The sequence below is a fragment of the Penicilliopsis zonata genome, assembly GCF_001890105.1.
Source record: "Penicilliopsis zonata CBS 506.65 unplaced genomic scaffold ASPZOscaffold_15, whole genome shotgun sequence".
Taxonomy (NCBI): Eukaryota; Fungi; Ascomycota; class Eurotiomycetes; order Eurotiales; family Aspergillaceae; genus Penicilliopsis; species Penicilliopsis zonata.
In genome coordinates, this window is record NW_019208924.1 from 683,616 (window position 1) to 695,831 (window position 12,216).

Consider the following 12,216-nt stretch of genomic DNA (forward strand, 5'->3'; position numbering starts at 1 on the left):
GTGGATAGCCCGCGACATGCTAATGCACCTTAGTCACTATCTCTCTTGATGATAGGCAAAGTGGGCAGAAGCTGGAAAGACGACCTTCAATATTGCTTCACAGCTAAAGGGTGTAGGATTGCTCTGAGACCTGCAGCATCCCATAAACAAGCCTGCTAAAGAAATTGAAATAAGAACATTTCTATCTTTAGTAATGGTCTTAGTTCAGTGGTGTGCTGTCCTAACACCACAATCTTTATGCTTACCTAGAAGATTTACTGGCTAGGTAACATCAATAATATATTCTTATTGGTGTTACAATTTCATGTCACAATTTATAAGCTTCCCTAATAGGAGACCTATTATTGTGTGCATACTCTTGAACTCGCATAACGGCTTCTAGTACCCTGCGGTCGTCGACCTTCAACCGAGGCGCTTCATCTTCATATATTCTTCAGTGCTTCATCACCTACTGGAAAACACCCTGGTCACTGTTCCAGTAGTAAAAGACCAACAGACTGAAATGTCGATGAACCAGACATCGCCTTCTTCCATTGCTGTCGATACAATATATCCCGCGAATTCGATCGAAAAACGGCTCGAGCGCCTCAGAGACGAAGTCCTTCCTTTCTATCCTTTCATCCTCACCGTACCAACCGATGTGCCGTTTCGTCTAGGCGGCCGCTTTGTCAACAATTGGGCAGTTGGAAAAGACGGGCCCTTTGCCCCGGAAGAACAGCAGCTTCAGTATATGACGTTCCTCACACATCACGAAGGAGATTCTTTACTTCTCGCAGTCGGAGACTGGTCAGATGGAACGGGTAGCATCATGGCCGACCATCGTCAGTCAGAGTCCCCAGATGGCGTGAACACGCCGAAAGGTGACACGGTAAAGAAGAAAATTAGCCTTACCGACTATAAGAACAAGACGAAACCCAGTCCTTCTGCTGGCCCTTCATATAGAGACACTTCGAAGTCAAGTGCTTTGAAGCCCCAAAAACACCAAGGCCAACAGCGTACCAGCAAAGCTGAGCCTTTACAGCATGAGAAAAACAACATGAAAAGCACCCCAAATATGCGACCTCAAGAACGGCCAATTGACGACAGAAGTGGAAGAAAGCGTCTGCCTGATAATGAATCAGATCAGTCTGAATTGCAGGGACTGAGAAACTCTGATTGGGATTCACATAAAAAACCACGACTATCTGTTAAACAGACTGGGAACAAAGGATCAAATCGTGCAAAGAGCAATGCAAATAGTCTACCGGTTCTTCTTTCGCCTACTCTCCCACCAACTTCTGTCACACCTAAACTTCCACGTCTCTTATCACCCACACTTCCGCCGGACATCGAGGAAGAGCTAGTCAGGCTGCGGAATGATTCGCCTAACCAGGATTTAAAGAGAACGCCATCTGTTATATCCAATGCCTCGAAAGATGAGACAACAAAGATACACCCAACTGAAAGAAATAAAACCCATTCTGCTACTTTAGGTCGAAATGTATCAAGCAAGCCGACAGATTTCGCAGCTAGAAATACGTCACTCAGAGTCGTGCCGACAAACAGTAGCTCCCGTGACCCATCGCGAGGTGAGGTTCTATTGTTAATATCCAAGCATGATTCTCAGTCCACGCCAATGGCCGGGACCCCCCGAGTGGATGATTTGCCACTTGAATCGAAAATAGCAAGCCTTCCAGTCACTAAACCCCAGTTCATCGTGAAATTGAAATATGGGCGATCAAACCGGAAACGAGTGGAGGCTCTTCTCAAATTCTCCGGGAAAAAGAAACTGGCTTTGGGGATGAATTCCAGTGCTCAAGATATTCCTTTCAAGAAAGAAGACCGGACTCTTCACTCTACAAAGCTAGGCCCAGAACGCGTCCCGCCTCCGTCATCTCGAACCGAGAAGATGTCCAGGCAGGGGAACCCTAGCACAGCCAATGATTCAAGCAGCGAGCCTTCAAGAGGGGCGAAAAGCGTTATTGTCAAGTCCGATACACCCCTTGCCCGTGGTGCGTCATCCACAAGCACACAACACCCACAGGAAAAGATAAAACGTCCTGAGGGCACATCGCATAAGGACCAGAGAGAAAGCTATGCTCGTCGGACTCGCCCCGGTGACAATAGCGAAGAGAGCAAAAACACACTGCAAGCCACTAAAGCCAATACTGGGGGTTCAGAAAGAGCCCCAAAGCTGTCGCCTTCACAGTCCGATAGCCAGTCAGTCCGGGCAAAGAGCAATGACCGAAGAGCCTGGCGTGACGAATACCAGAGGCTTGGAAATCTGGGTCGAGAACTGAAGCACACAGCAGAACGACAGAGAGCCAAAGAGGCCGGTACTGTGACGGACGACAAGCTGGCCACCGTAACTGCTATTGAAGCCATTCTTTGTTTTACGCTCGCTTTTGTTGCAGATGATCGATCCAAGCAACTAGCTCGTCAAACCGGCGACTCTTCGACCTGGCTATCCATTCTAGCTTATTGGAGAGTAGTCAAGAAGAGCAGTTCCGCTTACCCACAGCTGCATAGCCTGTGTCTGCTCCTTGGTGCGGTATCATACGATGCTATCCATGCTCTAGACCTGGAGCGTCTTGCGGCCAGTTCTTTGCCGGGTGATCTTGCTGTTGCTCCCACGCCAGGCAGTGATGGAAGCACAGTTATTTCCGAGGAAACGAGGCGGGCTCGGATGGAATTCATTGACTTGAAAACACGACTTCTGGATTGTTATAAAGAAAGCCAGAGGCTGTGGATCGAGGGAACCTGTGGACTCTCAGAAGATATCATATCCCATGAATTCCCCATCACTTGGTCCAAGAGGTCCAAGAACTACTCGGAGCGCGGGAATCAACATTTTGGGGTCGCCGAATATGCAGGAGACTATTTTCTTCCCTTTGGAAAAACGACTGCACCCATCGAAGTTGTCCGTTTCTGCTGGACTCTCGTCAACGAATGGTGCAGGAAAGAGAATGTGACTTGGAATAGTAGACTGGGTCTATAACACCTGGCTATTTCAGTTCGCCCCAATCCACTTGATCGATGATAAAGCACTTTCCTCCCCTTTTGTCTATTGCAGTCAATGTTTCAGCGGCAAACCTAGGCTATCTTTGTTTGAATCATACCAGCGACGTCTGATTTATGACGCATGCAAAGTTTGAATTTTTGATATTTCTCTGTTTTCCTCTTCAATGATACCACTGCTTTGCTCTTCCCATATCTGTTCAATGAAAGTGTAATTATGCGCAGCATTTGAAGCGTGTTTTCCTCAATATTTAGTCTTGACAGCATCTTGACAACTATCAGATGAAGGAGAAATTAGTGCAGATTTAAATTTAATCTATTGGCCATGGCACTCATTCTAGATCATAAACTATAGTGCTCGTTTTGAATCCCTTAACACCACAAATCAAACCAAATAAGAATTGCCATAGAAATTGAAGAGATAGAACCCGAAAAAAAATTATATCCGGCAAAACCCCCGATGAAGCCGGGAGGCCAGCATATCATTCATTCTAAATATTTCAATTTTTCTTTAGCATTTTGGGCGCATGAAAAGGTTGAATCTATCTTGCCATGTGGATCTGTGTCATAAGACCAAGACACTGTTCCCATCACCCGATGTTTCACTCTTCACTGAAGAGTAACCCCGCTTCTCGGCAATACCTTGCTTCGCCGCCATATGATCCAATGTCACTGCTCCAGCAGATAACAGAAGCGTCCACAATGTCCGCAATCACGCTTTCCATTGCACCTAATACACTCCAACCAATCGCTCCCGCGATTAGACCGACAATGTAAGCATAAAGGCTGCCACGAATGGTGACTCCGTTGACAACGGAAGAATTCAAATTTCGAGCAGTGGTGACCCAGCCACCAAAGCCGAGTGCTAGCGACATCATCAATCGAGTTGCATGAAGAAGAAGCTTTGAGAGTCGATAAGAATATAGCGATGAAACACTGTCACGTTGTCGAGAGAATGACCGTGGGTTGAGTGATATCGTGTCGATTGAAGGCGCTAGGATTGTCATCTGTGAAATGCCACGTGCAGAGACACTGAGAGACTGCGAATGAATGGCAGCATATGTAAGTGTAAGAGGATTTGTTAAAACGGCGATGGGGGTTGGTACGAAGGAGTAGAAAAATAAACCAATAGCAGAAGAAGTGCGGCTGGGAAGTAGTAGTAAGGGTAGCCTGACCAGCAAACCCAGCAGCCGAGAAAGGCAGATTGTGCCAAATAGAGTCGTAACAGCATGGACAATAGCAGCTCTCACTATTTGACGAGATGTAGGTGCTGGTTTAACGAAACGATGAAAGTACCACTGGCTAACTGCTGCAGCAGTCACAGCGCGCTGTATACCAGCAATGATCCCCAAGGACCACATGTAAATGAGGATGAAATAAGTACCCAACAACCAGCTTCCACGATTGATGACAAACGAGGCTGAGCTGGCCATATGTCCCCCTAAAAAGACCCGGGTGAACATGAGCAACCATACCCAGGTCCATGCTACAATGCTCACAAGTGTCGCTAAACTAAAGGTGAGAAGCTCCGGGTTTGCCGCAAGTATTCGGCAAGAGAATTGGAGGATACCGACGGCTTTGCCGATAGCATGGCGGCCACGGATAGTATTAATTATCCACAGGCTAGCCATAACAAATGGCACGGCAGATGCTAATCGCATCACTCGATCTTGAATGCTTGATCCATGCCAAGAGCCTTTGAAGCTTGAGATGAAAGGGTAGAGGGAAAATGAATACAAAATGACCGGCACTGAGATAATCATCGCATAAACTAAAGGGCGTGCATAGAATCGTAGTAATGTGAGCCACAGAAGCGATAAGATGATCGAAACCAGTGTATAGATGCCGAGGAGAAAGAAAGATTTGTGAAGTGTCATATACACTGTATCGCCCCATCTTGACTTGTCTTGAGAAGGCGTGGACGTATTTAGGTAGACCAAAAATGAGCTGGCAAAGAGTCCAGCTAAGGCTATGAAGAACAAATGACTCCAAAAAGCATCGTGAGCCGGTGGGTCAGGCCTTGTCATCATGTTTAATGAGGATGAGCCTTGGGAACTCCCTAACGGAAGATTTCTAAATAGCGTTTGCTCATCGCCTTCGGGGTGAGATAATGAGCTTTCTGTTGAGTGATGTTCCTCAAGGATTATCGGTGGATCGCGAAGTCGCTGCACTGAGGGTGGGTTGGTTTCGCTAAAACCCGGTGAGTCTGCCCTCTGGATATCTGTGTCATCGCTGCGATAAGAATCCTTAAGGCCAACCTCGATTAGTTGTCCGCTATATCTGCCGATATCTCTTTGCTGGAGGTGTGTCTCATCACCATTCGAGCTTGTTTCTGAGATGGGCGGTATCCTGGCATCTCGAGTCCGATGGGTGGCTGTATCACCTCTCCAGGAACTTCTGATGCCCTTCCCTTCTTCGATTCCCTTATCGTGAAACATTTGAGATCCAGAAGGCACAAAACCGCCCCGGTCATCTTCAACCTCTGAGGATTCTTCTAGCTGGCTACCTCCGAAATGTCTCCTTGACCTCTGCAGAGCATAGAAATCCGCGATCTCCCGTTCACGCTCTGTTTCGTCATCTTCCTCCCGGAATTCGTCTGTAGCACTGTAGAACAACGGAGCAGGCTGCGCTGATATACGCGAGGCAAATGGATTGTTGGAGATTTGGGATGCTGCGTTCTGGTACGGGTCGCCTATCGTCCTTTGGAAGTAGGATCGCGAAGGTCCATTTCGAAAGTTCCCTTGGCCTCTATTCGATCGAGTTTGGCCACTCCGGAAATGCTCTTCTGAAGGGAGAGCCAGGCGGGATTGAGATTGTGCCAGGAACCGAGACGCATCTGAAATAAAAATAGTGAGTTATAGATTCATTCGGCCATGCTGAAATGTCTCTAAAATCGATTGTTCTGGACTTAACGTACATTCAGAGAACATGGTTTTCTTGGATTCCGTGGATATAGGAATATGTCCACGTTTTCCACAAATCCAAATACCTTATATAGGCTCACTGGCGCTATATCTGGCCTGGATAGAGTGTCAGTTCTGTGTGTACACTGGGAGTGTTTAATAGTGTAACCTTAAAAGCTTCGGGGCATCTGGTATAATAGAATCCGCTTAGGAAAGATAAGGCAGTGTTTATTCTGATGAAAGTTCAATATTATTCATATACTATGATGGATTTTAGCAGATATAGAGGAAAGTTGTAGCTAAAGCTGTAAAAGAATCATGAAGTTGAAGTTACCTAGGTAGTTATAGTCTACAGACTGCAAGTGATGGTGTCATGTGAGCAAGGTCATCGGTACATGACTCAGCCGTCTCTAGTTAACTGACGGTACGGAGGTGACGGTAGTTCAACGTTACTGCTACCTAACCAGGCTGATGGTTAGTTACTCCATAACTAGTTTTGCCTTGCCAAGAGTCCCCACCTCAAGGTTTCTGGCTACTCCGTACAGGTAAGGAGCTACCCAGGTTATGGAGTACCTAGGTACTCCGTAGGTAGTTAGTACTCCGTACAGAGTAGTTATAATACTTAAGGTTCATAAGTTCATACAGGTTTAACCTGTAAAGTACCTAGGTACAGAGTATAGAGTAAAAAGCAAATCATAGATCTTCAATTCAACTGGGTTTGGGACCTCTGACATCTTTTTTAATTTAGCTGTGGCTCATCTAAGCTAGGACTGACTGCTATTGCAACTCTTAACGTTTTCTAGTGGCTGAATGAATGGTCTAGCGCCCCCCTTGATTCCGTGAAAGTACTCGTTTATGGTCACTTAATGGGTAAATAATCCTAATCACCGGTCAGTCTAGTATCTACTACAGTTGCTAGATATATATCACGTGATGTCTACCTGAGTCCCAGTCCCTAACACCAATCAGTATCAGACCTTGGTGCTCCGTACGGTAGTCCAACTTGGTACCTTACCAGGGTAGGTTAGGTAGTCACTTCACTAACGACGTGTATTGCATACCATCTACATATTTGAGGATCAGTAGATGAAGTATGACTGTTATGATCATCTATCCTCTGGCCAACTGATTATTTTGACATCAATTGTTTTCTTTTTTCGCACCCCTCCTATAATTCCACTCCGTATCCATGTCACAGCCATGGGACTACATCGCTAAACTCGTTTGCATCGGTGATTCTGGCACGGGCAAATCTAGTGTATGGTGGCATTTCCCAGTGACTCGTGGTGGTGGCTGACCCTTACATTTTACGGTGTTCAGCTCACAATTCGCCTCTGTGAAGGACGCTTTTCTTCAGCTCACGATGTCACCATAGGTGTCGAGTTTGGATCTCGTATTGTGCCAGTTGGGCCACCTGCATCACAAAGTCTAGGGCTAGGTTTTGACAAAACCGACGATGATATCAACCCTCCTACGACGCAGTCACCCTCCACAGGCCTGCCTAACCCCCCACGCAAGACCCCAGGGCCTCAATCACAGAAGCAAATGAAGCTCTCTTTGTGGGATACAGCTGGACAAGAGACGTACAAATCCATAACTCGATCTTACTTCCGTGGCGCATCAGGTGCCCTTCTTGTTTTTGACATCACCAGACCAGCCACGCTTACCTCGTGTACCCAGTGGCTGCAGGACCTGCGACAGATTGCGGAAGAGGGGATCGTCGTTGTTCTGGTGGGGAACAAGAGCGATCTCGCTGAAGGTAACGCTGAACAAGATAAACGAAGGATTTCAAGGCAAACGGCGGAAGAGTGGTGCCGCGCGAACAATGTTGTGCGGTATGTCGAAACAAGCGCTAAATCAGGTGAAGGTGTTGAGCGTGCATTTCTCGAGGTTGCAGAGCGTATCTACCGCAACATCGAAATTGGTAAGTACGATCTCAACGACCGTCGGAGCGGTGTCAAAGGTTTTGGAGCAACAGGTGGCTCGGGTAATACTGGGGCACCCGAGACTATTGCTCTGGGATTGAATGATGCTATGCGCAACGGTGGAAATAGGTGGGCTGGAAATTGCTGCTAGGCGCGAAAGGAGGACTCGATTCGGAATTCAGACGAGTCCCTATAAGATTGGATATGCCCAGCTTGCTGAAATCCAATATATCTTGTAACTATGGAGTAATCAGTTACCTGGCCTATCTACTGGCTTGGATTCAGGATGTGGTTCGACTGAATGAATTTGAATTTTTAAAGGATTTCTTTTGTTGTAATTGGTTGTTAAGGGCATGATCTAGAAGGAGGTATTAAGACGACCTTGTAGGCCTAGATCTAAATCCAAACTGTGTACTGTCTTTGAAAGTCCCTTGATGTTGCTGAGTGATCTTAAATAAGCTGTATATTGGACTGGTTTCCAAACAGCCTGCTACCTGCTTAAATTCCTTGATACTTTAGGGGTAAGCTGTAGTGAAGAGCTGAATAATTAATAAAAATAGATGCTAGCTGCAAAGAGTTGGCAAGTATATATTAATAACTAATCTACTAATCAATATCAGTGATACACAGTACTCTGTTATTAACTAGCCCCTCTTGATAAGGCATATATGGGTCTGCGCGTTGCTCAGCTCAGAATGAGCATTACAGGACAATAATAATGGGCATTAAATTTTCCTATACCAAGCCAAGTCAGGTTGCCAGCGACATTAATTGAATTAAAAAAGACAGGTATTTAGAAGATATTAGGCTCATCATAACATATAGGTAGTAGAATATATATCTGTAAATTCAAATGTTAAAAACCCATTAAAAATATTTAGTATCAAAATTATCCTTCCATAACTAACGAGGGACTAGTCAGGTCTCTCTCTTGGTACATGTATAACCTATTGTTGATATTACAACGTTGAAGACCACTTGACAAAAATATGAGCCCACGCTTGGTGGTACCTATCTTGACTGGTAGTATCTATTTAAGATCCTAGCCAAATAGGTGGTATTATATTAGTTTTAGGATAGGATCAGCTCACCACATATAAATGGATTTTTTATCAAGACATCATTTACACTATAACTAATTGACAGTGAGGCATTCTAAGCAAAAAAATAAGAGAAAGGGATGAAATAAGCTACAGGATATAAACAGCTAGATTCGATTCACAAAGGTCAATTACAAAACTTCAAAAGATATTCCAGATAGCCTCCCAAAGTAAGGCTCAGAAAGAAGACAGGCAATGCTACTTCTGACTAGTCAAGAGGAGAAAAGCAAGGGAGAAGAAGAGATTGTAGAGCTGCATAGCCCCATGAACGGTTGTATAACCGGAAAACATCAGTTCGAAATTCTCCAACCACTTAACCAGTTGAGATGAGACCATTGCTGGCTAGGGCCTTCAATCCCAAACACAATCACACGGAAGTAGACAAATAGCCCAATAGTAGCAGCATAAAGAACACCGTATACCACCCAGGCCGAGCCGGTCCGAAGGCTTTTGACGAGCCAGTCCACGCAGAAACCGAACACAAGTATGGCGAAATAAAGGGCCGGATAGTAGTGATGAACATAGGTCACTCGTGCCATGACAATGAAAGGAAGGTAATGAAGCACCCACCCGATGACCAAATACAGCCCAGAGTAATGGAAATGGTCGATATCTGCCTGAGACAAATCCTTATATCCTCGCTGCCAACGGATGAGATACCAAAGAACCAACCCGCCAAAAACTCCCAGACTCGCCGTACTTCCCCAGTAAACCAAAGGGTTTCCTAGGAGGTAATACTTGACCGTGTTGTCATCCCAGGAGCACATGCGTAAGCCAACGTTCAGGATGGGCCACTGCCAAAATTTGGATGCAAGGTCGTCTTGCTTATCCGGATCTGGAACTAGAGCATTGTTGGAGGTCATCATCGCAACATTAAGATGGATGAAGTCCTTCCAAAACGGTGATTTATACGCTCCCGGGTCACCCGCTGGGACTATCGCAGTGTCAGCAAAGGATTTCGGGTTGGGGTTTTAAGCCAGAAAGCCATGACTTACGCTTATCATTGATATGGGACTCTACATTCCAGTGTGTATAGACATCTCCTTTTTTGCTGTCTTTGGCACAGGTTGTTTCAATCTGTTTGAAGCCCCATTGAGGGAGGTTGACATTACCAGCCCTCAAGTAGCAACCAAGAGAAGCATGTCGAAATCGAAGAGAAGTAGTCAGAGTTCGGATTCTTGATCTGTCTTTGGATGCGACATCTTCGACAACCTCGACAACCCAATGGTCTTTTTCGTCTCCGATGGTGGTGTTACCATAACAAGACACCTCGTAATGAGATTTTGTCACTGGCGCAGAAACGGTATGAGAATGGAGATTCCGGCCTGTCTGTCCGTGTACAAGTCGAACAATATCACCATCACCAATGAACTTCAAGGGTGCCTCGGGGTCAAATTCAGGCTCATATCGGTTAGGATAAATGAACCAGTCGTTGTTTGCATCTTTATGATGGTAACATGTAACCTGTTGTTGTGTTGAACCTTCTGGATAGGTTTGAACGTGAGAATGAAGAAGTCCACCACCATAGCCCATGTTTTTCAATGTAACTCTTGAACCAATTGCAATTTCAAGAGGACTGTCTTTTCCGACTTCTGTGCCCTTCAAATTTGCCTGGAAAAGGGAACTCATTTGAGCATCTCCTGGGCCACTATTGCTCAGAACCAAGAAATGCAGGTAGAATGAGAACATGTAGACGAGGAGAGGAATAACGATCAACCCAAAGACACGTGCCAGGAGATGGCTAGCAAGTGTAGCCTGTAAAGTGTAAGATGCAAATATCAAGTTTACAAGATATTTCTTTTACTTACCTTAGGCATCTTCAAGTCACCAAATTTATTCCAAAGGTCCTCAACTGTGTAAAGACCCACAACTGCAGTGCAAAAGAAACCAACCCACTTCACACTGCAAACACAGCCAATGCTAAGCCCGGTCAAGAAGAGCCAGGCAAACCACTCGATAGAGAAGCTGGCATTTTGCAGTCGGTGAAATCTTGCCCAGCACATCATTGTAGTGAATGTGAAGCACAGTAGCATCGAGTCGAGTAGGATGAACCGCGAAATTGCAGCGTATGAGTTTTCAAAAAGGACCATGAAACTAATAAGCCATGCTGTAGCTCGCCGGAAGTTAAGATCGCGAGCAGTATAATAGGCGAGGGGGACGCAGGCAGCACCGAAAGCAGCATTGAAAACGCGCATGAATGTGTAATTGACGTCTTCTGGATATGTTTCCCCCGACTTGAATTCGAATGACCCGTTGTAACCTGCAAGATAACCGGACAGGCCAACTAGCATTTTGCCCAATGGAGGATGGACGTCGAAGTAGAATTCCCGTTTCAAATAATGGGAGCCAAATTTGCCAAAACTAGAGATAGAATAGTTGTGAGAAGGAAGTTCCTCTCCTGAGAGGGCTAATCTCAAGAATGCTTGTGTCTTACTGCGCTTCGTCCCATGTCACTATGTTTGAACGACCAATGCGGTACATGCGCGTGAAAATAGACAGTGCTGTCAATAGTATCGGTGCAATGACGGGCTCCCACTCTTCTAGAACAGCTAGGAACGAATTTGGCTAGGCCATCATTAGGAAAATCGGTCATACCACAGTTGATAGTGGTTGGAAACCCAGGATCTCATACCTTCGAGGCTCTTTTCTCTTCGTCTTCAGTACCTGGGTTATGGGCAACGCTGTTGTTGATTCTTGTTGTATTGGCAACATTCCGACGTCGTACATCGTTTCCCTGATTCACGCCAGAGGCGAAGGCATCGTTCGTGTCCGCCATGATGATTCGACCACCAGGCACGAGAGATATTCAACTTAAAGAAATTCAATGATCGAGATTGTACCCGAAGAGATTGGAAAGAAAATTTTGGTCCAACGAGTGTGTGAGGTATCGGAGAAATGGCAGGTTTCAAAGACAGAATGCAAGAGATGAACTTCAAAATCTAATATTTAATACTCATAGAGGAAGCATATCCGAGGTTGCTTCAGTTTATAGTGACTGAAGCCAAAGCAAGGCAAGGTGAGCCAACCGAAATTTTATTACCTAAACAGTAATAAAGGATATGTGAATAAAAGAGGCAATAAGAAAAGATAGGGAGAGAAAGTACTCTGTAGGGAAGATTTGGTGGGAATAATAGACAGTTAAAGCTGCCGAAAGGAACAGGTAATCCGCAAGCAGAGCCGCAGACTCGACTCCACAGCTCAGTTGCCGGATCTGGCATAATAATAACCCGCCCCACACTTGTATTGAACTTCAAAGACATACTCCAATGATATACTCCAGAGTATATATTG

At 45.5% G+C, this 12,216-nt stretch overlaps 4 protein-coding genes across 4 annotated transcripts; 2 read left to right on the plus strand and 2 right to left on the minus strand.

The window, feature by feature from the left end:
• Nucleotides 1-508: 508 nt before the first annotated feature.
• ASPZODRAFT_72648 (hypothetical protein) lies at nucleotides 509-2,977 on the plus strand (the record flags this gene model as incomplete). Its single annotated transcript, XM_022729853.1, has 1 exon — nucleotides 509-2,977. One exon carries the CDS (start codon nucleotides 509-511, stop codon nucleotides 2,975-2,977), a length of 2,469 nt encoding a protein of 822 aa, XP_022578707.1.
• Nucleotides 2,978-3,599: 622 nt separating this feature from the next.
• ASPZODRAFT_145309 (hypothetical protein) lies at nucleotides 3,600-5,927 on the minus strand (the record flags this gene model as incomplete). The annotated part of the gene is made up of 2 exons (XM_022725094.1): nucleotides 3,600-5,833; nucleotides 5,915-5,927. The coding sequence occupies 2 exons, from the start codon at nucleotides 5,925-5,927 to the stop codon at nucleotides 3,600-3,602; spliced, it is 2,247 nt and encodes a 748-aa protein (XP_022578708.1).
• A 946-nt stretch (nucleotides 5,928-6,873) lies between these two features.
• On the plus strand, nucleotides 6,874-8,148 carry ASPZODRAFT_135690 (hypothetical protein). The gene is made up of 2 exons (XM_022723868.1): nucleotides 6,874-7,158; nucleotides 7,221-8,148. Exons 1-2 carry the CDS (start codon nucleotides 7,090-7,092, stop codon nucleotides 7,974-7,976), a joined length of 825 nt encoding a protein of 274 aa, XP_022578709.1. The 5' UTR covers nucleotides 6,874-7,089; the 3' UTR covers nucleotides 7,977-8,148.
• A 765-nt stretch (nucleotides 8,149-8,913) lies between these two features.
• Nucleotides 8,914-12,161, minus strand: ASPZODRAFT_135691 (hypothetical protein). Its single transcript, XM_022723869.1, has 5 exons — nucleotides 11,558-12,161; nucleotides 11,360-11,490; nucleotides 10,734-11,286; nucleotides 9,921-10,680; nucleotides 8,914-9,859 (listed from the first exon to the last, which is right to left on the minus strand). The coding sequence occupies exons 1-5, from the start codon at nucleotides 11,699-11,701 to the stop codon at nucleotides 9,216-9,218; spliced, it is 2,232 nt and encodes a 743-aa protein (XP_022578710.1). The 5' UTR covers nucleotides 11,702-12,161; the 3' UTR covers nucleotides 8,914-9,215.
• Nucleotides 12,162-12,216: the final 55 nt, after the last annotated feature.

Excerpts from the sequence above, each read along its gene's own strand:
- ASPZODRAFT_135691 (XM_022723869.1), bottom strand. The coding sequence starts at position 11,701 with ATGGCGGACACGAACGATGCCTTCGCCTCTGGCGTGAATCAGGGAAAC. Across the intron at positions 11,491-11,557 it reads AAGAGAAAAGAGCCTCGAAG|CCAAATTCGTTCCTAGCTGT; the intron begins GTATGAGATCCT and ends ATGATGGCCTAG. Across the intron at positions 10,681-10,733 it reads GTGACTTGAAGATGCCTAAG|GCTACACTTGCTAGCCATCT; the intron begins GTAAGTAAAAGA and ends TACACTTTACAG.
- ASPZODRAFT_135690 (XM_022723868.1), top strand. The coding sequence starts at position 7,090 with ATGTCACAGCCATGGGACTACATCGCTAAACTCGTTTGCATCGGTGAT. Across the intron at positions 7,159-7,220 it reads CTGGCACGGGCAAATCTAGT|CTCACAATTCGCCTCTGTGA; the intron begins GTATGGTGGCAT and ends TACGGTGTTCAG.